General features: G+C 46.7%; 3 protein-coding genes across 4 annotated transcripts in view; 2 read left to right on the top strand and 1 right to left on the bottom strand.

The window, feature by feature from the left end:
* IRF6 (interferon regulatory factor 6) overlaps positions 1-18,337 on the top strand; it is a 38,066-nt gene extending 19,729 nt beyond the window's left edge. The window contains exon 9 of the mRNA XM_082400332.1: positions 16,375-18,337. Within this exon, the coding sequence (XP_082256458.1) occupies positions 16,375-16,458 (84 nt within the window). The 3' untranslated portion in view covers positions 16,459-18,337. The remainder of the gene's footprint in view (positions 1-16,374) is intronic.
* LOC309632798 (UPF0739 protein C1orf74 homolog) lies at positions 82-2,171 on the top strand. Of its 2 annotated transcripts, none has more exons than XM_082400636.1 (2): positions 82-381; positions 1,079-2,171. In XM_082400636.1, the coding sequence occupies exon 2, from the start codon at positions 1,174-1,176 to the stop codon at positions 1,963-1,965; it is 792 nt and encodes a 263-aa protein (XP_082256762.1). In that variant the 5' UTR covers positions 82-381; positions 1,079-1,173; the 3' UTR covers positions 1,966-2,171. The 2 variants fall into 2 exon arrangements, with proteins under 2 accessions (XP_082256762.1, XP_082256761.1); XM_082400635.1 differs by having other exon boundaries at positions 85-377.
* TRAF3IP3 (TRAF3 interacting protein 3) lies at positions 2,162-22,774 on the bottom strand. The gene is made up of 16 exons (XM_082400084.1): positions 22,694-22,774; positions 21,177-21,580; positions 19,349-19,496; positions 19,157-19,220; positions 18,849-18,873; positions 18,557-18,586; positions 18,368-18,463; positions 11,867-11,938; positions 9,453-9,593; positions 9,193-9,330; positions 7,286-7,421; positions 6,691-6,753; positions 5,121-5,180; positions 3,893-4,029; positions 3,033-3,146; positions 2,162-2,438 (listed from the first exon to the last, which is right to left on the bottom strand). Exons 1-16 carry the CDS (start codon positions 22,755-22,757, stop codon positions 2,346-2,348), a joined length of 1,785 nt encoding a protein of 594 aa, XP_082256210.1. The 5' UTR covers positions 22,758-22,774; the 3' UTR covers positions 2,162-2,345.
* Between the last annotated feature and the right edge of the window lie 1,359 nt (positions 22,775-24,133).

Raw genomic sequence — 24,133 nt, 5'->3', positions numbered from 1 at the left:
CTCCCGCCTCTTTCCATTCCTACGCAGACGGGTGGGGCCCACATCTGCGTAGGAGTGGAAAGGGGCCGGAAGGGGCCGGGCCGCAGGCGCCCAGACTTCCGGCACGCAGCCGGGCTGCCCTGCCGGTAGTTCTAACGCGAGGCGCGCGAGCGGACTGGGTGACGTCAAGGAAGGCGGTGGGACGGGGGACGTGTTGGGCATGCGCAATAGATCGACTTCGCCGACCCTGGTCCCGCCGGCAGTAAAGGACCGACCTGCCCACGCGGGTGGGCTTTCCAGTTTTGTGGCGGAGGGCGGGCGCCTAGCGGCTTTCTTGGCAGCGGGCAGGAAACTGGCAGGAGTTCCTGAGCCTGAACGTGCAGCGGAAGTAGAAGAACGTATGTATGTGTGAGAGAGACCTCTACCTCATTTAACAAATTACGATACTATGCTCAGGAAACGGTGTAGGGCTTGAGGTGAGCCCATAGTCCGAGGGTCCGTGGATGTCCACTAGTAGGGGAAGGCGGGACCAGCAGAAGTTAAAATACATCCGTCTTGCAATTCTACCCGATTTCATTTATTTACTTTTCTGTCTCAGGGTGAGATGGTTGGTAGTCCACATTCTAGTGTATATTAGTTTAATCAGATTGCTATTCTTACAACTATTGGCGGGAAGAGAAGGGGGAGTTGGCAGTGAAAAGAGTGCATTTGGAACCTAGAACTCTATCTCAGAGGGCAGTTTTAGGTGAAATGCTCAGAATTTTGCCAAAAACTCCTCTGCTTCCTTTCTGCCCCAAACTCCTTCAGGTTTGAATCAGAGAAAATAAATTACAACAGGTAAAATTCAGCCAGAGAGAATATAAATCTAGCCGTAGGCTAGAAAGACACATGAATTTGGGACTAATGGAGGCCAAGTCAACCAAAAAATCAAATAGCATTGGTGACCCCATCTTGTCTGGGCTGGGTTAGCATTCCAAAGCAGAGAGAGGGGAAAATGGCCCCTGGAAGATGCTGTAAGACTTAAGGGAAAGTTGTTGGCAAGTTTCCTGGTATGTCACTAGCTGGTGTTAATAATCCCCTGCTACTGCTTTGTTTTTAGGCCCTTCTTCAAGCGTCTGGAGCTCAGCGATGCAGCCCAGGGGAGGGAAATGTGACTAGTTGAGGAGGCCATGCTTACTGTTGCTGCCAGATCCCATGTCAGCACCAAGTCCTCAGCTGCTGGTGGCAGCTGCTCAGCAGACCCTGGGCATGGGAAAGAGACGAGGCCCACCCCGAGCTGTGTGCCTTCATCTAGCCGGAGAGGTGCTGGCTGTGGCCAGGGGACTGAAGCCAGCTCTGCTCTATGATTGCAACTGTGCAGGGGCAGCAGAGCTCCAGAGCTATCTGGAGGAGCTGCAGGGCCTGGGCTTCCCGACCCAGGGACTTCACATCCTTGAGATTGGAGAAAACAGCCTGATTGTCCTTCCTGAGCATGTGTGTCGGCACTTGGAGCAGGTGCTGCTTGGTACCATAGTCTTTGTGGATGTTTCAAGCTCTCAACTTCACCCTTCCGTCTGCTCCCTGGACCAGCTTCAGGACTTGAAGGCCCTTGTGGCTGAGATCATCACACATTTGCAGGGGCCACAGAGGGACCGATCCCTGGCAGTCTCTTGCAGCAGGCTCCGTTCCTCAGACTGGAATCTCTGTACTGTGTTTGGGATCCTCCTGGGCTATCCTGTCCCCTATACTTTTCACATGAACCAGAGAGATGACAACTGCTTAGCCCAGACTCCACTACGGGTGTTCACTGCCCGGATCTCATGGCTACGTGGTCAACCACCACTCTTGCTCTATTCCTTTAGTGTCCCAGAGAGCTTGTTCCCATCCTTGAGGGACATTCTGAACACTTGGGAGAAGGACCTTAGAACTCGATGTAGGACTCAAAATGACTTCGCTGGCCTCAGCATCTCTTCTGAGATAGTCACACTGCCGGCTGTGGCCCTCTGACTTTTAACTCTTTTCCTGTGTAGAAGGAGCTCGGTAAATGATCAGCTCTCGGTCAGAGATGGCAAATAAGAATCATCTCAAGTGCCAATTCCAAGCATCTCGAGGACACTAGGGAAGAATGCTGTAATAAATTTGCCATTTTTATGCTGAACTGGACTAGGGAGAGTAGACCAGGATGCATCAGGAATAAACAGAGTTCTCTGGAACAGAGGCCATCAGGTGAAGTTTATTTGTTTATTTTTACAGCAGGTTAAAAAAATAATGAGAGTCAGAAATCTCAGTTGAGTTGGAAAAACCCACACATTAAAGTACCCAGACCTGAGTTTTTTTACTGATTTTCTTGCTTCTGATTTTCACCCAAGGCAGCTGTCACCAGTTATTCAGAGCTTCAGGCTGTCCTTATTGGCCAGGAACACTGCCACTGCTATAGCAATCAGTGCCATCAGCATCAGGAGCCATCGGCCACATTGCCTCTGTGAGGAGGGAGGGGGAGAGAAGAGAAAGAGGCCATGGGTTAGTCAGAGAAGATGGAGGCAAAAATAATCTTCCTTCTTGCCATTCTAGCCCAGTGGAAAACCTTGGGTTGGTGGAGGAGAAAAAGCTTTTTATATCTCTGTCTCTCTCACTTTGCCACCTCGCTCGGGATAAAACCACTTTCCAGTGGTCACTGGCCCAGCGAACCACAGCCAGCAGGGGCCAGGTACTTAAATACTGATATGAATAATCAAAAGTGGAAAATAACTCAGCAAAATTGTATTCTGTTTATATTCCTTTTCTCGTCACTGTCCTTGCCACTATGCTCATAATAGACTAAAAGAACACCATTTCATACTTCAGCTAGTAGTAAATTTTTCCCTTCAGGCTCAGGCGTTCCATGAAAATTAGGCTTGGAGGCATGAGCCAGTGTTTCTTTACATGGTTGCTATACTCTACAGTATAAACCAAGCTGAACGGCGCAGGCTGGTCAGATGTTGGCATGGGCTGAACAATTTCATGGGCAAGATTTGGCTAAAGGAGGAATCGTCCCACCATCACCTAGGGCTGTATGGGAGGATAGACCGTCTTACTCTGGGAGGCAGCTGCTGGCTCTGGTTCATCTCTTCTCGACAATGCTGCAGCTTACGCAGGCAGGAGAGATACTCATCGCTGAGGTTGTCTAATTCTGAATGCAGTTCTCTGCACTGTGCGGGGAGGGGAGAGAACACCACCAAGGTCATCAAGACAGTTCTGTCAGGGACAGAGCCCAGGTAGGGGAGAGGGCCCTGTGTAAGTTACCCTGTCATTCATTTGGAATTTTTACCTCCATCCTCCCTTCCCAGCTTTTCTCAGAGCTTTCAGTTTGCCTTCTGACTGTCTCACCTAGTTTATTTGTAATGTGTTCATTTAAATGATTGATTATAATGCATATTATTATATATTATACATGTGTGACAGTTGTATGTGCCAGTTCTTTGTAAATGGAGACACACAAAATTGAAGTTCCTATAGCACACACAACCTGGAAGTGATCTTAGTGCAAGTCTCTTTGCTGGGAACTAGTTGCATGTGAACACTTCTGGAGCTACGTATTTCTGTGAGTATGCAGATAGGAAGAGTTTTGTTATTTAAAAGACACTGTATGAAGTTTTAAGATTACTCAATGTAGGACAAAGTTTGAGGAGTTAATGTGTTTGTTAAATGTGTTTGAGTTTAGGTTGACTTTCTGAAAAGTAACTCTTTAGTAAAACCTTGAATAAGGGTTGGTATAAATAAGAGAAAAGATTGACAAGTTAACCCAAAAGCAAAGACGTTTTATTCAGGCCTAAATGAATACCTGCAGGCATCCAATCACAACTTAAGCTCTGAAATGCCTGTTGTCTGGCTGCCTCCCGGCAGTTTCCCTATCACTGTAGGATGAGCCCCTTACTATCTGAGGTCACCATCTCACCTCCTTTTCCTTGGCCAGGAGCTGCAAAGTTTTCTTTTGGAGCTGGTCTCTGAAATCCCAGTCTTTCTCCTTCCCTGGACCCTCAGGCTCCACTTCGTTATGGGAGGGCCTTGGACTCCACCCAGGCAAAGCCTGATCTAAAAAATCAGCCAGATTCGCAGTGATAGTTAGGCCCATACCTCTGAGGAATGGCCCCTACACACTGAGAGAACCCCTAGGCGGGAGGGAATAAGGAAGGGCCTGTCCCTGGCCAGACTGTGTGGATTGCAATTCTCTGACTTTTAAAGAACATCCATTGGGACCCTGCCCAGACTGGACAGAGAGTGGGAATTTGAGCCCCTTGAGGGCAAGGTTGGCATTTTACTTCTCTCTGTATCTCTAGTCCTGTCTAAAGCCAGATACTTTTAGAAAATACTTATTAATTTAGTGTCTTTGGTTGCCTGTCACATCTTTTAGTCTGGGAGGTTTGCTGGATGCTTCAGTATAACTTCATTTTCCTTCTGTCCTTGTTTCAAAATGATGAGATGAGAATGGCAGTCATATAACTCATCTTCATGTAGTTAAAGATGGTTTTTCAGCCACCTGGCAGTCTGCATCTTGGTGAAGAGAGCCCTGGACTGGGAGTCAGAAATTCTGGATTGTTGTCAAAGCTGTGTCCTTAATTTGTGTGACCACAGATCTTCATTCACCTTCATTTTCTTATCCATCCTATGTGGGCATAATAATTCCTTCCTTATATTTTACCCAGTGACTGTGATGACAAAACAGGGCCATGTGCAGTGGATAAATGAAGAGCTTTTGCCCCTCCAGATGTATGATGAATTCTTCTCAGGACGCTAAGGCAGCAGACTTGAGGGCTGGGAGTGAGATGACTGTGGCATGTGATGTGGTTTCTACTTGGGGAGCTGGATGTGGTTTGGAAAGTTAAGGGTAAAAATTAACATAAAATCCTGAGTTCAAAATCAATTTATTGAAATATTCAATACAGACATATGTTTTCAGAGGGAGTAGAAATCCTTTTCACAGTTTATATACCTCTCAGGATAGGAGGCTAACTGAAGTATTCTCAGAGCCAGTGATGAGTCCTTAAAATGCTCCTCTAGCTCCCTGACCTAATAGACTCCCAGAACTGGGTGGGACTCCAAGAGGTCATGTAGTCCATCCCTCTGTCTCTAGGCGGACAAGGAAAGAGCGATATCTTAGAATTTGTGGAAATAAATTTGCTGACCTTTCTTTGTTAAGAGTTTCTCCTGTTCTTGAAGCTGTAAGGATTGATTCTGAAGCAGACCTGTTGGAAAACACAAGGAACTTTTCTGTGCTAGCATATTTACTGCGAAGAGTATCTTTTCAGAACTTTGCTTAGAACCTTAATGATTGTGTTCCCATCTGTAGTTGGTTGAACTGTGTCTCCCCCGCCCCCGCCGCCCCCCCCCCCCCGAAATTCATATGTCAAAGCCCTAACTCCCAGTACTTCAGAATGTGACCCTATTTGGAGATAGGTTCTTTGCAGAGGTAGTCAAGTTAAAATAGGACATCAGAATGGGCCCTAACCTAATATGACTGACGTCCTTATAAGAAGGGGGAATTTGGACACAGACGTGGATGGATGGAAGACGTGTGAAGAGATAGACAAGACAGCTATCTCCAAAACAAGGAAAGCGATCTAGAACAGATCCTTCCCCCAGAGCCCTCAGAAGGAACCAACCCTGCCTGACACCTTGATTTTGGACTTCCAGCCTCTAGCACTATGAGAATGTAAGTGTCTGTTCTTTAAGTCACCCAGTTTGTGGTGCTGTTTTATGAACACACCATCCTTATGTCTTTTCCTACCATGTACAGTTAAGTCTCTGCTTAAATGTTACCCTAGAAGAAAGACTTTCCCAGATGACCCTGTGTAAAATAGCAACTGTTTTCTCTTTAACCTGCTTTATTTTTTTCTCTGTAGCCGTTGTTAATACCTGACACATATTTGTTCATAGAGACTCCGTTGTCCACTGTAGTGTTTCCTTAGAATGTAAGCTTTGTTAGGGAAGAAACCGTGCCAGCTCTGTTCATTACTGTATCCTCAGTGTGTATCTAGGGTGCCTGGCACTTGGTAGGGGCTCAATAAATATGTATTGAGTAAATAAAGGCATGATTTTGAAGTGACTTGCCCTTTCAGCTCCCGCTGTGTAGGAGCCCGGCTTCTGCTGGTGTTCCTTTTCCGTTACCCCTGTGGCTGCCTTGCTGTTTTCATATTCATTGCTGTTTGCATGAAACTTCTCTGTCAGGGTGTCAGAGGTTAAGGTGTTGGGCAACCGGCAGAGCTATTAATTGAATCAGGTTCTCCAGATTTTCAGAAATTGCCTGCTTTTCTTCTGAGACGTCCCTTTTCCTCTTTGGCCTCAACATGTAATTTTGAAGTGGACTGAGGCATATGTAGTGTGAGCTTACTTTCTGAACCATTCCTAGTGACAGAGGTCTATGTGACATATGTACATAATAAATTAGAATATATAAAATAAGAACCTTAGAAAACTCAACACGTTTTGAAATCTGCAGTTCTGGGGGAAATGCAGGTGGTTGTCAGAGAACATGGTGGAGAAAAGTAGAAACAAAAAAACCCAGAGGCTAATGTGGAACTTGTAAAGAGCTGTAAATGACCTCTGCACAAGAAGAGGGTCTGAAAATGCAGAGGTAGAGGAGATGCCAAGGACCGGGCTCCCCATCCCTCCTTTGGGTGCCTTTCGTGGGGCAGGAGCCCCAAGAACTCCAAAAAGCCACCTGTGCTACTTTCAGAATCTGGAAAGGGGACTTACTCTGCAACTGCTGTACTTTGGTCGCCAGGGCGAGTTTCTCCTCCTCTGACCTCTTTAGTTGATCTGAAAATGAAATAATGCAAACCAAAATAGAAGAACGTAAGACTTAATGAGCTCACCCCTGAGGCTGGAAATTAGTAACAGATGCTGTCTTGCCCATGGCCTCTGACAAGTGTCAAGTGCAAGTTGCTCTTTCTTCTGCTTGTCCCAGTTTGGAAGAGGTGAACCAGAAGCCGACTACCTGGGATTTCATCTGCGTCAACAGTGGGCTGAATTAAGGGTTATATGTGCACATAATTTGGTCCTCTCTCAGCTGACAGAGGCTGTGACTGGGAAACCTTCACCATGCCTTGTGTTTTAACTGACCTTTCGCTTTAAATTAGGAATGCGGCCTTGACACGTGACTGCTGTGTTCTGGCTTAGAGGGATGGGCTGGATCCTTTCAGTCTTGGATGATTAAAACAGCCTTGACTTTTTCTCAAAGTCAAATGAAATCGCCAAGTCAACCAAACAAACAAGTGAAAGACTGAAGCCTTTCCACCCAGCTTCCTTTCTCTGGGCTCCTTCAGCCAGAGGCCTCCAAGGAGAAGGGTACCTTGTAGGTGCTGGGTATCCGAGCTGCACAGGTCCCTGTCCCCCTGCAGGCGTTCAATCTTGGCCTGCAGCTCCTGGTGCTCGTCCTCCAGAAGTCGTAGGGCCTGGTTCATCTGTAAGTCTCTACTGTCTGCTCCCTGGAAGGAGGAGGAGGGGTGGACACAAGCAGGTCAGTGCTAGGGTGGAGGTGGGGGGCAGATTCCCAAGGAAGAGGAAAACTGTAGAAAATTGTGGAATTTTAGAGCTAGAAGGAGTCTTAGGGAAATGGAAAAATAGGAAACGTTTTAAAATTCTTCGCCTTGCTCTATTCCTCATGCTTAAAACAAACAGTGCATTCGATTTTTGATGTTCACAAGGGATACATTTGGGTAACTGCCCAAATTAAGGAATACTGAATCATCACTTTTCTAGATGTCTTCACTTTGTCTTTACTTCTCATTCTCACGCTATCCGGGGTGGGGCGTGGTGCGGGTAGGATCATTTTTCACAACGAATTAAGGTTAAAAAGAAAAGGGCCTTCAGGAGAGTTGCCTTGTAGGTGATTCGAGGAAGAGGACAGTGGGTGGGGTGTGGCTGCGGTGGTGGGGCGCCCAGCGAGGTTCCCTCCTGTGATAAGACGACTCACTTGCTGTTTCTAAACAAATGGGCTTTTTTTTTTTTAAAACAAAGAATTTCAATATCCTTTGAGAAATTCTTTGCCTTTTAAAATAAAAAATTAAAGAACAGTATAAGAATAATTTGTACATAAGACTATAAAAAGTGAGAAGCAAAAAAAAATGAGAAGCAAATAAATTCTAAGGTTTTTGTTTTTTAATAGATTGGAAAGGAAATCTATAGATAAATCTGAAATGTTTTTAACCCCCATTCCTCTGTCTGATCTGTTCTACCTTTTTCTACATTTGGAACATTAATTCTTTATAAAAAAATATGATGTCAATGAGTACAAACTGCTCGAGGTAATAAGGGACTTACAAATGTCTTTTTAATGACTTTGAACTAGAGTTGCACTCTTCTTCATTGCTAATAATAGGATATTGTATATAAAACTCAAACACATTGATATCTGGACCACCATCCCCCCAACAAATTCTTTACAATCACTCAAAATGTTCCCCTTTCTCCCTGCTCACCTTAGAGCCACACATTAAGGTTTAGGTTGTTAAAAAACATAACAAATCAAACAAATGAAAACAACTTTCACACTTAATTGATCTTATTTCTAGAACTGGCACACACTAGGATTCTCAGATCCCAGCTTCAGTAAAAGTATAAAGAGACACTTTTGAGGTGGGTCCTTGAAATTCCAAACCAAGTAAGTAAAATCTGCGAAAAACAATAGCTAATATTTATTGAGAGCTTATATGTGAGAGGCATTGTGCTAAGTGCTTTGCATGGATTTCCTCACCTAATCCTCACAAAAATCTTATGATAGAGGTACCATTATTATCCTCATTTTACCAATGTGGAAACTGAGGCTTAGGAGGTTAGTTAACTTCTCCAAGGTAAACACGGATTGGAAATGATGGAACCCTTGAGAATGCCAAGGGTCTACTGTAATGGCTTAAAAAACACATTGGCAAGATGTGTTAAATGATACTCAAACTGTAAGTAAACTGGTGACATTTGTTCTCCGCCAGTAGTGGGCATTTCTGAACTGGATGCCCTGCTGGGATGGGGTGCAGAGAGTGGGTTGGGGTATGACAGTAGGCTGATGACTCTTCCAGCCCAGCCCTTTGCATTTGGATGATGTCATTTCAATGAACACTTAGGTCATTTGCATGAGCAGTGCAGACATCCTTGCTAAACTCAAAATTAGCTTTGGGGCCCCCTGCCCAGCGGCAGCTTCTCTTATCACTGCTGCCAACACCTCCCTCCCCTCCCCACCTCCCTACCTCCAGGGCCTGGTACCTGCAGTTTGGACTGAAGCACGTGGAGCTGGCTCTCCAGGTCCCTGTGCTGGGTCCCCAGGGCCCTCCAGTCCTCCTTCAGAGCCTCGTACTGGCTCTTGCACTCTTCACACTTCTTCTCGGCCAGAGCCAGGGACCGCTGAGGGAGATCAGAGGAGAGGGTGGTGCCTTGGGGGTTGCAGGGAGTCGTGCAGCTGGCTCCCTTGCCACCCAGACCGCCCCAGGGTTCCCAGCCCCAAGGATGATGGAGCGTCCCCACACCTGTGTGCTCTGCAGTTGCTGTTCTGCACTCATTTTCTCCTCCAGCACTTTCTGCAGTGACTCCTTGGCCTTCTGCTCATAGCTGTTTCTCTGGTCTTCCATCTCTAATAGCACCTTATTCATTCCCCAAGGAGTGTATTTCTGTAAATTGGAGGCAATTCAACAAATACACATTGAGCTACTGTGTGCTAAAGCCTGAGCAGGGATACAGAAACGAAAGGAAACGGGTCCTTGCCCACAGGGCAAGAGATGTCAGTAATCTGGTGGACCTTCCTCCGGGCTGGAGGCAGACAGGGAGAGTCCTTCAGGTGATGTGACAGGTGAGTGGGGACAATAAACTGCCCTGGACATGCTGCGCATTCTCCCCTAGGCCTTCCACAGGCACTTGAAATCCAACATTTCCAAAGGGACATCATCTTTCTAAACCTGCTCCTATCTCAGTGACCAGCATCACCACCCTCCCAGTCTCCCAAACCCTAAACCAGGGAATCATCCTTGATTTCTCTCTCACCTTCTCCAAGGAATCAGTTCATCATCAAGCCTTGTCAAGTCAACGTCTTTAACAGCTCGTATCTGTATCCTCTATCCCTACTGCCACCTCCTTAGTTCAGACCCTAGTAATACTATTATATGGATTATATAGAGACTATATATTATCTTCATGCCTTGCCTCCCTTCAAACCCTTTTCAGTCCTGCAGCTAGAGGGTTCTTTCTAAAATTTAAATTTGATCACGTCACAACCTGCTTAAATCTCTCAGTGGTTCTCAGTGTTCTAAGGATCAGGTCCAAACTCCTTGGCATGGTTCCTATTTACAAGCCCAGGCTTTCATCTCATGCTGCCTCCACGCAAGCTGAACTGCTTGTAGGTCCCCTAAGCACTGTGCTTTTCAGCCTCTGCCTTTGCCCATAAAGCTTCTTCTACTTAGAGTATCGTGACCCACACTTTTCACCTGGTTAACTTCTACCCATGTTCAAGATTCAGCCCTAGAATCATAAATTCTGATAAACTTGTCCAATCATACCTACCCCCCTTCTCTTTATGGATTAGGTAGTTTTACTGGTGTTCACGTAGTATCTATATTTCTAATCTATTGACTCATCTGTCTCCTTTAAGGGATTGTAAACTCCTTTGAGGCAGGGAGCATTTTTTAAAAAATAAAATTATTTTTATAGGCTTGGGGATCCGAACAATATTCAGTAAAGTCAAGTTTTAAAAATTAGTACATTTGTATTTTTAGAATTTCTCCTGGCTTCAAGATCAAAAAGAAAAAGACACAAGAGCAGCTTTGCAAATTCACTGGGGGTCTTGCCCTTCCAGTGCTTTTCATTTTTATGCCCTGTGATTTTTGGGAAAGCAGGAGCCTTTTACTATCGATTCTGGGTTACCCAACTGGGTAAGAGATAGTCTAGATAATGCAAATTTAGAGTTCAATATGAAATCATTTCCATTTAGCTTTGGAATCATCTGAAAATTTGGATTTAAATGTTGAGTGGGTCTTATGTTCTTGGAATTGTCATTAGAAACCAGATACAGGAGTTACTGGTTGAGATCATACATGGTTATGTCCAGGTTATTGGACTTAACCATGCTGGTCACTGGCCAGCTTTATCCCCCACTGAAAACGAGTAGACTGGTATTCTGGATTATATGTCAGTCTCTTATGAGCTTGGTTGGCATTACTGAAAGAATAAAAGTTGTGGATCCGCAAACCCATAGACTATATAGACTATGTTCGCCTGCAAAATTCTAACTACATGGCCACCTTATATTCCTAACATCAAGTGGGAGCAGTCTGACCAGTCCATCTCGTTCTCTTGACTTATCTCCCCGCCTGTCAGAAATCTATCATTTCTCGAGTGTGAAAACTGACTTTTTTCTATCTCATATAATCCAAGATCAGGCCAATCAAGAGGTTACCAGAGCTGGATAACAATGCCACAGAAAGCCAGGAGTCACAGTCTTTTACTTTCTCCCAGGGATTGCTGCTAGATAAAAGTTGCCCATGGGATGAAAATCATTTTGCGAGACTTCATTGTAATATCCAACTCATCTGTTCAAATATTAGGGCCTATGAATTTCTATCCAGGTGAGCTGAATCTTTACCAAGGGCCTCTCCCTACGTTTCCAGGTATTCTAAGGTTCCCCTGGAGCTGGCAAAGTGCTTAGTGCTGGGCTTCCTTTCCTAGGGTGCAAAGTGAAGGACACCAGGAGAAAGGGAGAGGGGGATGGAGATAGTGTTTTGGTGAATTGGAGACCAAAGTGAAAATGTAAAAGGCCAGAACTGGGTGAGTACGGATGGGTGCATTAATCTCTAGCAGGTGATGTTTGTTTCTAGAGAGTACGCTTGAGGTTCTAGCATTCTCTCCCTTAATTCTAGATTCCTGGACTAGAAGTGTCCTCTAGAATGCTTACCTGGGTACAGGTGTACAGCTGGTTTTCCAAAGATCTCAGTTTGCTCTTCAATTTGTCTTCATTAAGCTGGCCCTGGAGCAAATGGGATGAGTTAGCCAGAATACAGCTTGGGCCAGAATATAGCATGCAAAGAGTTTTGTTCTGTATTCCCAGCCTACTGCCTAGAATAAACAGTGTTTGTGGAATTGAGCTCTTTCAGGAGGTAGAGAGGGGGAGAGATGACGAAGGATGTTTGGAAAGAAGAGGATCTTTTCCTCTTTCTCTGTAATAGGAGAAGGAAGAATCAGACTGGCCCCCAAAGTCTTCTGTGTACCTTGAGGTTTTGTATCAAATGGCTCAGGGTATCATAGCAGGGGCCCATTTGAAGGAAAGCTTCTAAGCTCTCCTTTTCTTCTTTCATTACCTCTCTCCCCTGTCTGTCCAGGCACTTCTGTACTCCTCACCTCCTCTCAGTCTAGTACATGGCCCTTTACCTCTAAAGGCCAATAGGACTAAAGGGGTCTCCCCTCCCAGGGGGAACATACATCCCTCCCTTACCCCCTGTTATGGGCTGAATTATGTCCCCCTAACCTCCCCCCAACGTTCATATGTTGACCTCCTAATCCCCAGTACCTCAGAAGGTGACTGTATTTGGAGATAAGTTCTTTAAAGAGATAATTGAGGTCCTTAGGGTGGGCCCTAATCCAATATGACTGGTGTCCTCATAAGAAGAGGAGATTTGAACATCAGGATATGCAGAGGGAAGACCATATGAGGACACAGGGGGAAAGCCATCTGCAAGCCAAGGAGAGAGGCCTCAGAAGAAACCAACCCTGTCGACACCTTGTTCTCACACTTCTAGCCTCCAGAACTGTGAGAAAATACATTTCTGTTGGTGAAGCCACCCAGTCTGTGGTACTTTGTTATAGCAGCCCTAGCAAATGAATACAGTCCCTTCCCTGCCCTGCACGTGCACACACACACACACGCACGCACACGCGCGCACACACACACACACACGACTCAAGATGAGAAATTCTTTAAGAAAGCAGGAAAAGGAGGAGGGATATTAAGGCAGGGTGTGTATGTGTGTGTGGTAGTGACGGTGGTGGTAAGAGGACCTCCCAGAAAGCCACATGCTATTTATTCACGAGCTGGGTCTGTCTAGTAGCATTTTGGACATTCCAAGAGGGATGTAAATCTCAAGGGCGGGGGTGGCAAAAGGCAGGCAGGAAGGCCCGTTATCTGTTTCTCAGTTTTTCAGTATTTCTGCTGAGCAGCTGACAGCTTCCTTGCTCCCTTATTCTTTCCTCCACCTGTAGACATCTTCCTTTTTCCCAGGTAGGGGTTTTGTTCCTCCAGTCCTGAGTCTGATTTAAGGTTGTGTGTGTTAGGAGGTGAGGGCGGGGAGGTGCCATGGATGAGAGCCAGTTTCCCAGAGAAAAGGCCATGGGTCTCTTTAGCAGTAACGGGTTCTCATATCCTTTCGCTGGCTTTTCTAACCAGGCCCCGTGGGATGCTTGTGAGGTCTAGAAATTACATTTCTCCTCAGGCCTGAGACGCCACGGTCCCTCTCCGTCGGGCGGCTTGGACGTTTCCAACCCTTACAACGTTTCTGGTCTGTAACGGCCAGAGGGCAGAGGAGCCTCTGTTTTGAGGTCTGTCCCCCTCACTGAGTTTCAGGGCACCTGGGAGAGGCAGGAAGTGGTATCTCACAGCTCCTGTTTTGATCTTGTTTGACTGATTCTTCTAACCCTGGGAGCCAGGGGGCGCCTCCACCCGTTTTCCTTCCTGTATTCCTCAGCGGGGCCTTGCAAAAGCGAAAGGCTTTGCCAAAAATAATTTTTCAAAGTGCCTCCTGCTATTAATGTTTTTCATAATGTCTGGCATGAGAGCCGAGAGTCAGGATTTGGCATCTACAATAACCACAGGGCTTTGGGACAGATAGAACAGAGGGACAAAGACTTCCACTGTTCTGGGCTCTGGAGTAACTGGGAAAAGTTACTCCCCTGCATGGCCTGTTCACTATTAATCCACAGGTCCTGAAATCAACCCCTTCCACCTGTACCGCAGCTCCGGGTTCAGATCGTCTGACTCTGTATTTTCCTTTGTAGGATGCAATCAAACCCACTAAGTTTGACAGTTTATCTTGCTGTAGTTTCAGAAGAAAACAAACAAGCCCAAGGCAATATTCTTACAGTTTCCCCCATCTCCTACCCTCTCTGGGTAGCTCCCTTCTCATTCCTTAGTATGGTTTTTATCTGGTATTTTTGCCTCTTCCAACTGTTTTTGTGTTTTAGCCACACCCCAAATTACTTTTCCATTCACGTTGTAACAGAAGACAATTCAGGCTAGCCCCTTCAGAGGAGACGAAGGGCCACCCAAGTCTGGGGCTTGAAAACATCTCTGACCCACAGCTCCGCCTGCCCAGACTCCCCAAGGCAGGCAGGAAAGTTGCAGCCAAGTTGTTGCAAATGGGGCATGTGGTTTCCTGGTCTGAGCCCCAGCTCTCCCCACATGAAGCCCAGTGGTACAGTATGGGGGAAGAAGCACTTTTTACAGGCCAGTTGTGGACCTTTTTCGGCAGTTGCATCCCAGGAACCCAGGGTTCAGAGAGCATAGTACCCCCGGTTGTAAAAGGGAGCAAGGTGGAGGCCATACACACCTGGTGCCGGTCTGAGGGCTTCAGCTCCTGCTTCTGCTTGGCTTTCCCCTGCCTCTGATCTGCTCTCCAGAAACACCACCGCCTCACCGCAGAAGCACCAGCCCACTTCTCATCTCTCTGCTCTACTAGAGGTTGCTTAGGGCCTGCAGCCAATCCCCCACTGCGCTGTCATCTTAAGATCTCATTTCCACTTTGCAGAACTTAAAACCCACGTGTGCCCTGCTCTGGGTTTGTATTGCCCCATACTGAGGGCTCACTTTCTCTACTGCCCGAACTGTTTCTGCTCTGAAGCTTGGACCCAGCTCAGGAGTCTCTGCCATGCCCCAGGGCCTGTCACATCCAAAAGGCCCAAAGTCAACTTGAAGGTGGAGGCAACAGAGGGAGCTGATCTCTGGTGTTCTAATGGAGTTTGTGGTGAGCTTCTCTGCATGTGAAGTTGGAGATTCAAATTATGGAGGCCAAATGGAAAAAAAATAAAGGCCTGAACTTGGCTGAATATCGGAGTCCCTGTTCCGGCCACATTCTTCCACTTACTTTTCCCAAGTACTGCAGTCTGGGACTGTCCTTTCATTGAAGTTGAGCTTTCCAAGGGAAGGGTAGGGGGTTGAATTGTCTTGTTTTGGGAGAAGCAAGAGCTGTTAACTGAAAAATCTGAGACTATTTTTCTTAAAAACAGGAAGCTGAGGGGTTGGTGGGGAGGAAGAAGACAAAAAGGGCGAATATTAGGAGGGGGTGGGGAGAAGGGAGGGAGAAAACCACAGCTAGAGGAACTCCTGCCCTCCGCAGGAGCATGGAGTGAAACTGCCCTCAGAGTCTACCTTGGAAATGTCTTTTAATAAGTCCTCCCCATTCCCACCATGCTGGCTGTAATTCAAGTTCTGATTGTGTCTTACCTGTGGTATTGCAAGAGCTTTCACCACCCCTACACCCACTCGGAGCCGGGGTCCTCATTGTTGTCAGAGAACCTTTTATAAGGTTTATAAAACACAGATCTGATCAATCGCTTTCAACTCAGTTCCACAGCTATCTTTTTCATTTCACTTCATTTATTTATTTATTTCTTGGCCACGCCGCACGGCACGTGGGATCTTACTTCCCTGACCAGGGATCGAACCCGCACCCCCTGCATTAGAAGAGTGGAGTCTTAACCACTGGACAGCCAAGGAAGTCCCACCACAGCTATCTTAGTACACATGCTGCCAAGCGAGTACAACTCCACGGCTACTGGACAAGCTCCTTCTCAGGATGGGCCGGACACTGCTAAGTGTAGGGCTTTAAACCTGAGGAAAGCGTGGTCCCACTGCTCCCCTGCTTATTGCCTGCGGCAGTGTTTCTCAAACTGGGGTGGCATGCATTCTCATGATATATATATATATATATATATATGTATATATATATACTTTTCCTTTAAAAGGGAATCTATAACTATTTAAGTTTGAGATACCCTATTCAACAGAAAAAGTTTAAGCGCCGTATTTCTAGAGACCTATCTGAGGCCCTTTCGGTCTTATCTTTGGAGCTGCTCTGACACAGTCCCTTCATTTCCATCACACTCTGCTATACCCTATGCTTTGTTACACCTAGGCCTGTAATCATTCTGATTCCTTTACTGTAAGCACCCTTTTCCTTCTTCCTTCTTCTTTCCCTTCATCATTCCTGCTTCTGTACTGGTAAACTCCTATTCAACCCTTCCAGACCCCGCTAAAGTGGTCCCTTTCCTTTGGAGTCTACCCTATAACACCTCAGGCAGAAGAATTGCTCCCTTCTCTTTTCTCTGTGTCACTTTGTAGAAAGTGCTGTTACAGCTTTAGCACACTGCAGTAGAGTTATTTATGACCTGTCTCTCTCTTCCTGGCTGCTATAGGAACTCCTAAAGACAAAGGACCCTACTTCTGTCCCTGTAGCACCCAAGCCAGCACATAGTTGGAACTTATCAGATGTCTGTTGAATAAACGAGTGAGACAATCTCAGTTTAGTTCAGCACCGGAAACCACCTGGCATGCACAGCTGCCTGTCTCAGGCTCCTACTCAGCTATGAAAACAACTTCCTTAACCAGCAGGAGCCCTGAACATGAACACCTAAATCCAGATACAGTGACCGACATGAAGAGGGAGGGCTGAGCCTAGGAGTCTCTTTGACATCACTGCAAACTTCTTAGCTTTGTCCCACGTCCTCCCATCCCATCTCTCTGTCTAAGCACAGCCATCTACGTGGTAAGGTCAGATGTTCACGGAGGCTGGGAGGTTGTGTGTTCTCTCTGTGCACCCGGGGCTTTCTGCTCCAGTGGCATCAAACTGCTTATGGTCCCTGAACATTAAAGTCTAGGGGTTTCGATGTGGGGTCCAAGGACCCCTGGGAATCCAGGATCTGCAAGGTCTTCCCTTTTCCCACTACATATCTGTGTGAGGCTGGATTTTCCTCATATGCTTCAACCAAAACAATGTATTAACAACAGACTGAATGCAGACGCAAATATGAGAATCTAACTGCCTTCCGTTCAGACATTAAAAAGATTTGCCAGCTCGGTGCTTTGCGACCACCTAGAAGGGTGGCATAAGGAGAGAGGGAGGAAGATGCAAGAGGGAGGGGATATGGGGATATACGTATGCATATAGCTGATTCACTTTGTTATACAGCAGAAAATAACACAACACTGTAAAGTAATTATACTCCAATAAAGATGTTAAAAAAAAACAAAAAACAAAACCAAACAAAAATTTGCAAAAGCATAAAACAATGCCACTCCTCTCACTATTTTAAAAAAATATATACTTATTTTTCACAAAAATATATAATTTAGGTTCACATGTAATCTATTTACCATTGTTATTTTAAAATAAATACATATTTTAAGATTCCTGTTTTCATTTCAAGGTGGTAAATATAAAAAGTTCTTTGGATTTTAATAATTTTTTTTGAAGAGTATAAAGGGGTCCTGAGATTAAAAAGCTGGAGACCCATTGCATTAGCCTATATCATGCCTCTGGTTCTTTGCCTATGCTGTATCCCCTGCCCAGAATATCGTTCCTGTTTCCACATTTGCCTGGAAAATACTAATATAACTATAAATATTTCCCTGGTTCTCCCCTTCTGTGGAGTCATTCATTCCTCCTTGTATTCTACTATATCCTGAAAACATTTATTTCTCACATCTCTGCATTGTTTAGGCATCTGTCTCCCTGACAAAACCACAAGCTCTCTAAAAGCAGGAACCCTGTCTAATTAATCTCATTTCCAGTGCTCAGTGTAGAGAACATGACTTATGAATATTTGTTGAATGAATGGACTAAAATCAAGACGCCTGAATTTTAGTTCCAGTTCTGCCTCTAACTAGCAGTGTGACTGTGGACTAGTCACCTAACCTCCCTGAGGTCAGGAGCAATTCTTCTGCCTGACACTCAGTTTCCTCATTGGCAAAATGAGAAAATTAGCTAAGCTCCAAGGTCCCTTCCCGCTTTGACATTCACGTCTGGGCTGACTAGTAGGTGTAGGATGGCTTGGAATTAATATTGGTGTGAATCCCATATGAAAATAGTTGCATTTATCACAGTCAATAATATTAACTGAATTGGGACCGTCCTTTCTTTCTTCCAACAAATTAAAAAATGGAAACTCTTGCCTCTTTTGGTTCTGGGTCTTCCCTGGGTGTGTCCTCAGCTGACCACCCTGGATTGAGCCAAGCTCTCCCATATATTTACTGTGACATGTTTGACCTCTAGGTCTTAGCATCATTCCCCACCTTCGGCCTCTTCAGTAGCGAAAAAGCCCCTTCTCTTGCTGTGATGGTATGGAAAGAAGAATGAGATAGGCACACATAGAAGTCCATGAGCTTTGTTCAAGCAAAGATTTCCCTTACCTTCCAAGAGCTGTCAGAGGCCCGAATCAGGGCAGACAGTAGGTCTTGGAGAATCACCATTTTCCGTTTTAGAACCAGCTCCCTCTGTAGGGCCTCCTGGGGGGCAAAAGGCAAGAGGGTAAGATTAAGTTGGAGGAGAAGGGAGCAGATGGATGGAGGAGCTGAGGGGAGAATTCACATGTTACTTACTTTGAGGTACTCAGAAAGCTGGATGATTTCCTAGAGAGAAAGAAAAAGGGTATTTAAGGAGATTGTAGGTTCCCTGAAATCCTAGAACATGGAAACTGAGCCAGGATTGGCTTTTGCTGAGCAAACTTTCTTCCTTGACTCAGGGTCCCTCCAGGCCCCCATGTCTCTGATCATGCAGGAAAAGGGTAGCCCTCCATCCCAGCTGAGTTTACCATGGAATTCCAGAATGTCAGAGCTTGGAGGAGCTTAGATGCCATCTGATTCAACACCTTCACCGTGAGGATTTTCTTACCTTATCTAGAACTGCAACTCCATAACTGGAAGAGAAGAAAAAAATGAAAAACAAAAAAACAAAAATGACGATGGATCAAAGAAATAAGAGTGTCAGGAGGCAGTGTATTGATTCCTTCTCTGATCTCTTCTGAAGAGCCAATGGGGACGGGGGAGTGGGGGAAGGCCTTCCTTTTTCTTAATTAAGGTGGACATGGAAGTTCCTTGTGCTCCTCTCCACATTCTGGGGGAGGGTTCGGGTAAAAGCTTAGAAGACAGGAATGGATAGGCTGTGAAGGAGTTGGGGTCAGGAACATGAAAGGTACTCACTTGGTTTGCTGACTGGCATCGTTCTTAATTGTCGGCTGTGTTTCTTCTGCCTTAGTCTGAGTGCCTGAGGGATAGGGATAAGGTGATTCAAAACCCATGGGAGAGGCAGTGAGGGAAGTGGGGAGGGAGGGACTCTCCACTGCCAGCGAGTGGAAATGCCTCAGCCCAGTGTGAGGAAGGCCCTGCTCTTACCACGGTGGTGTTTGGGTGGCTTCTGGATGGAAGAGTCCTGTGGTGGAAGGCCCCCAGCCCGGGAGGGGAGGTGGTCAGCCGGATCCCTCCAGGCACCTGAGGGAGGTTGGTGTTGGGTTGCAAAGACCTCGGAGCTGATCCCTGACACCTGGAAAACAAGTGGGGGAGGCTGAGAGCCTAGATAGAGCCTCTTAGAACAGGATTCTCCAGCTGACTGCAGAAAGATGAGCCAGTGATCAAGTTTCGGGTCCAGAAAACCAAAGGAAGCCATTCAAGTCTTCAAAGCTACAAGGTTATCCCTGCTCCTGCCCTTTTTGTCCTGGCTGGTGGGATTGCTCCTCCTCAGTTCAGGCAAATGGGGAGCTGGGCTTGTCTCCATTTACTCTCTCTAGAGTCCCTGATCCCAGCCACTTACACAGCTGGCATGGTGCTGTGGAAAGAGAACTGGTTTGAGGTGGGAGTGAGGGGATCTGGGATCAGGTCCTGCCTTTTCTTGGTCTCAGTCTCCTGGCTGTATAATGAGGAGCTTGGAGTAGATGGTGTCCAAGGTGCCTTCCTATTCTAGAGGTGGTTTCCTTCCTCTTAGTAACAGCTGGACTATTGTTGAGGTTTTGTGTGAAGAGAAGGTAAATTAGGCAGCTGTAGGGAGGAATGTAGCAGTAGTTGTCACAATTTTGCCTGCTGTTTTTATATTTTCTTCTTACAAACTAAAAAATTTTATGTTTGTAACATAACACTGAAAGGCTAAGAAATGCCTGTGGCAGCTAATCATGCAGACTAACTCAATCTCAAGAAACCTTAAATAACTGATAGGCTCAGGAAGAGTTCTTTAGGTAACTGTGTTTTCTGTTCTTTTTCTCCTTAAAATTATTTTTTCAACGAAAGCACACAGAAACCTTCTTGCCTTAGAAAGTACACAGCTGGTTTTATTTTACAGCTGGGCTCGAGGATCATTTTTCTGAACAGCACTTCCTGTTGTGGATAACATAGACACTGGTTAAGAAGGCCCGACAGAGCACCTACTCTGGGGACAGTACAATACCAGTTACTTCCAGGAAATCCGGAGGACCCATCCCTGCTGCCCACATGCGCGCAACGTGGATAGGAAGACACAGATGGTTTGCTGGCTGAGCTCATTTCAACATACCCTGGCTTTTGCCAGCACTGCTCCTTCCCAGGGCAGACTAATGAGCCCTCTAAGAGTTACGCAATCTTAGAGGATTTATAACCTCACAAAAACCACAGAGAGCAGAGGTGGCCTGGAGAAGCTAGGGAAGCTAGGGCTTCCTGGACCAGATGCGGCCTTAGGTGAATGATATTGGAATTGGGATGGCCCAAGAGAAAGAGAGAAGGTGGGTGATGCAACAGCCTTACAGAAGAATAGAGATGAGAAATGTGTGTGTGTGTGTGTGTGTGTGTGTGTGTGTGTGTGATTCGAGGGAGAAATTAAGAAGATTGGTCTGTGTCCCTGGCCTACAGTAAGCATTCATTGAATGTTTGTTGAATGACGGATGAATGAATGTTGTAGAAGATATGTCTAGATAGACTGAATTTGAACTAATATTAGGAATTAGCTATGGAATTGTTTTTAAATTATTTTTTTCTCTCCTAAAAGGCAAGTGCAAAACAAATAAACAGCTAAACAAAAAAACCCCCCAAAACACAACAACAAAAATATCTGTTGAGTAAGAGGCTAAGGGAGACTTTATGATGACTGAGGAAGGAGGGACTTCATTTAAATCACTTCTTAGTGACCTTGAGCCCACCCACCTGCCTTGGTCCTGCACCCCATCCCCTCCAGAGCAGTGTGTCCCTCGACATGGCCCACCTGCTGTCTGGGGGAAGAAATCCTGTTGGCCCAAGACAAGGGCTCCTTGACGTCAGCTGCCTGGCCTGGCCTCCTGGAGGGACCTGGCTCCCTGGCCTGCGGGCTCTGTGCCTTGCCTTTCTCCTCCACTTTCAGGTTCCTCCGTCTGAAAAACTGCTGTTGTCGTGCCCTCTGGAGCTGTTCCCTCTGCTGGGTCCTTGGCGCCTTCCCCGCCTGGCGGCAAGTGGTCACATTGGGGCGGCAGCGGCGGCTCTCACGGGTCTCCTGCCGGCGCTCGCACTTGGCCTCGTAGCTCTCAGCCCACCGGGCCAAGCCAGAGGCAGGCCTAGGGTCTGGGCTGATCATGATGACCTCCCGAGCACCTGTTGTGCTTGGCTTCCAGTTCCTGGAATAGCTGCCCGGATCTGCCAAGTGCCAAGAGGGAGACGAAGAGGAGGGGTCAGGAGATGGGCAGAAAAATGGCCATCTCCCTGGACGAGGGGGCAGAAATAGCACAGTGTCCCATATGTGTGGGTTGACAACTGAAGAGGGGATGATGTCATACGAGGACTCAGGACTTCTGGATTCAGCCTCTAGACTAATTTCTGCTCTTCTCTGGCCTGCGTCTCCCCTTCTGCAAAGTGGCGAGATTCCTCTGGCTACCACTTCTTCCTTGACCAAACATCTCACCCTGCCTCTAAGTTAGGGGAACGTGAGAAATAATTGATAAAAATCACTAAAAGCTTCTAGCCTTCTGGAGGGCAGATGGGGCTGTGTTCCTTTTCCAGGGACTTCTAAAGAACCAGTTAAATTGGCTCCCTGATTCCCAATCTAAAAGGAAAGCCAGAATCTTTACTGCTCTCTTGGCCCAGTTGTTACTAACATAGGTGAGTAACTTTTCTCAAAGCCTGGAGGGATAGCCAAACCCCTCGAGGTGCTACCAATCCTATGACCAGCACTCACTGTCCTCTGCTTAGCCTCTAGCAGCTATCTTGCCAGCCTGGTCCGGGGCATGGTTCGGGAGGGACACCCCACGCTATTGCCTACAGTCATGGAGTCCTGACCTTGGTCGCTTGGCACTCCACTCCTGACCCAGGGCTGGGCTCTGACTGTGAGGTACAGGACAACCCCGATCTGTACTGGCTGAGTACTTGCCACTTGCCCATCACCGGCCAAAACTCATTTCAGAGCTTTCAGGTCAGTATCTCTTCAAGTGGCAGGTTCCATTTTTTAAGAATCACCTCCCTGTTAGGGCTAAGTATGGTGCCAAGTCTGCTTTCCTTAGCCCAGACACAGATTGTGCCATTGAAACCAGCAACCATGTGGATTATACCTAAATAAGGCTATTGCCAAGAAAAAGGAAACCAAAGCAAACAAACAAAAACAGTAACCAAAAGTCCCCAGGGAACCAGGCTTGGAGTAGAGGCCACACTTGCTGCCCCTCTACATGACCTTACCTGCTACTCTCATGACCCCAACCCTCACCCCTTCTGCCTTCTCTGTGCCCTTCTCTCTCTTTCCTACTCTCCCTCACCTACCTTCTGCAAATTTGTTCATTCTCCTAGAACCCTCTGGTAGCTTGGCTGAGTTGGGGCTGGACATGGCTAAGCTGGATTCTGAGCACTGGAAATTCTGGTCCCTGCGGTCAGCCCGGGGACTGATGAAGGGAGGGGGACTTCCCCTTACAGCTGCCGCCTCTCTCTGTCCCACAGCCTCACCACCCACTGCCCTGGGAATCTAGCTCCCGGGGAGGTCAGTGAAGGGATTTCTCAGCTTCACCAACCAGGAGGCATTTGCTGGCTCTGGCCCCTCGGGTTTATTTATAGTGAAACAGACTCAACAGGTAGCAGCAGCCTCTCCGCCCTTTCATTGGAGTTCCCTGCTCCTCCTGGATCAGTCTGGAATTCTCTGCAGGATTCTTGCTCTCTCTTTCTCTCTCTCTGGTCATACGACTCCTTCCGGGGGTAGGGGGGGTCATGGGTGGGGCCGTATCACACCCTGAGCGGGGGTCTTACATAGTCAGACCCTGTTCGCTCTCCAATGCCTGCCTCTCCAGGCTTGGAGGGGCATCTTCTGGTCTTGGGCAGTGCTGACCCCAAGCAGAACTGTTAGGCTGTCCATGCTTGTCCGCTCGTCTCATCCCTGGGCGCCTCTCCCCTTTCTTTAGGCTTTTCTCCTCACTCTTACTCTGTAGGGTCCCCTCACTTCTCACCTGCCACTTTCTTCGTTTAAAAACTTAGGAAAGGATCTGAGAGGCCCATTCATATTAAATTACGAAGGACTGGGTGTGCAGGTAAACTCCACGTTCAGACTCTATACTTCTGGTGTCCTAAGCCATAGGCCCTAGTTATTTTGCCGTAAATGGGGGAGGTGGGGTGCCCCGACCCTGGACTCAGACTGTGTGGACTCCTGTCCTGGCCCTGTCATCTCCTACCCGCGTGCTTTTGAACGAGCTATTAACTGTCTCTATGTCTCTGTCTCCTCATTTATAAAGTGGGAACCTACCTCCTAAGGTTATGAGGATTAAAGAGAAAATGCACGTCAAGCATCTGGGACATCGCACACAATAAATGTTAGCGTTTTATAATAATATGATTATTATCACTCCTGTCCTACTGATCTTGGATATTGAAGACTCAGTGCTATAAGACAAACGTCCCGAGCTAACCTAGCACTCCAGGACCGAGAATGCCTCATCCTCCAATTCCCCCACCCCCTTTCTCTTTGAAGGGGCACTGTCTACCCCACGGAGGCGATGCTGGCCCCTGGTTGAAATCATATTTACTGTTGCTCTGTTCATCTGACTTCTGGGTGTGGGCTACAGGGAGAAAGGACTACTCTGTGGTCTGGATACAACTGCCATCTCAGTTAGGCCTGGCAGAAAGGCAAAGAAGAGAGGCCTGCCTGCTTCCCACCTTTAAAATGTGGGGCGTTAGGTCCCCTCCCTTGTTGGTTCCAGGTAATCCCTCAGGCTTCGT

This window comes from Balaenoptera borealis, assembly GCF_965194805.1.
Source record: "Balaenoptera borealis genome assembly, chromosome: 1".
NCBI classification, from domain to species: domain Eukaryota; kingdom Metazoa; phylum Chordata; class Mammalia; order Artiodactyla; family Balaenopteridae; genus Balaenoptera; species Balaenoptera borealis.
This window is presented reverse-complemented; position numbering and strand designations above follow the sequence as displayed.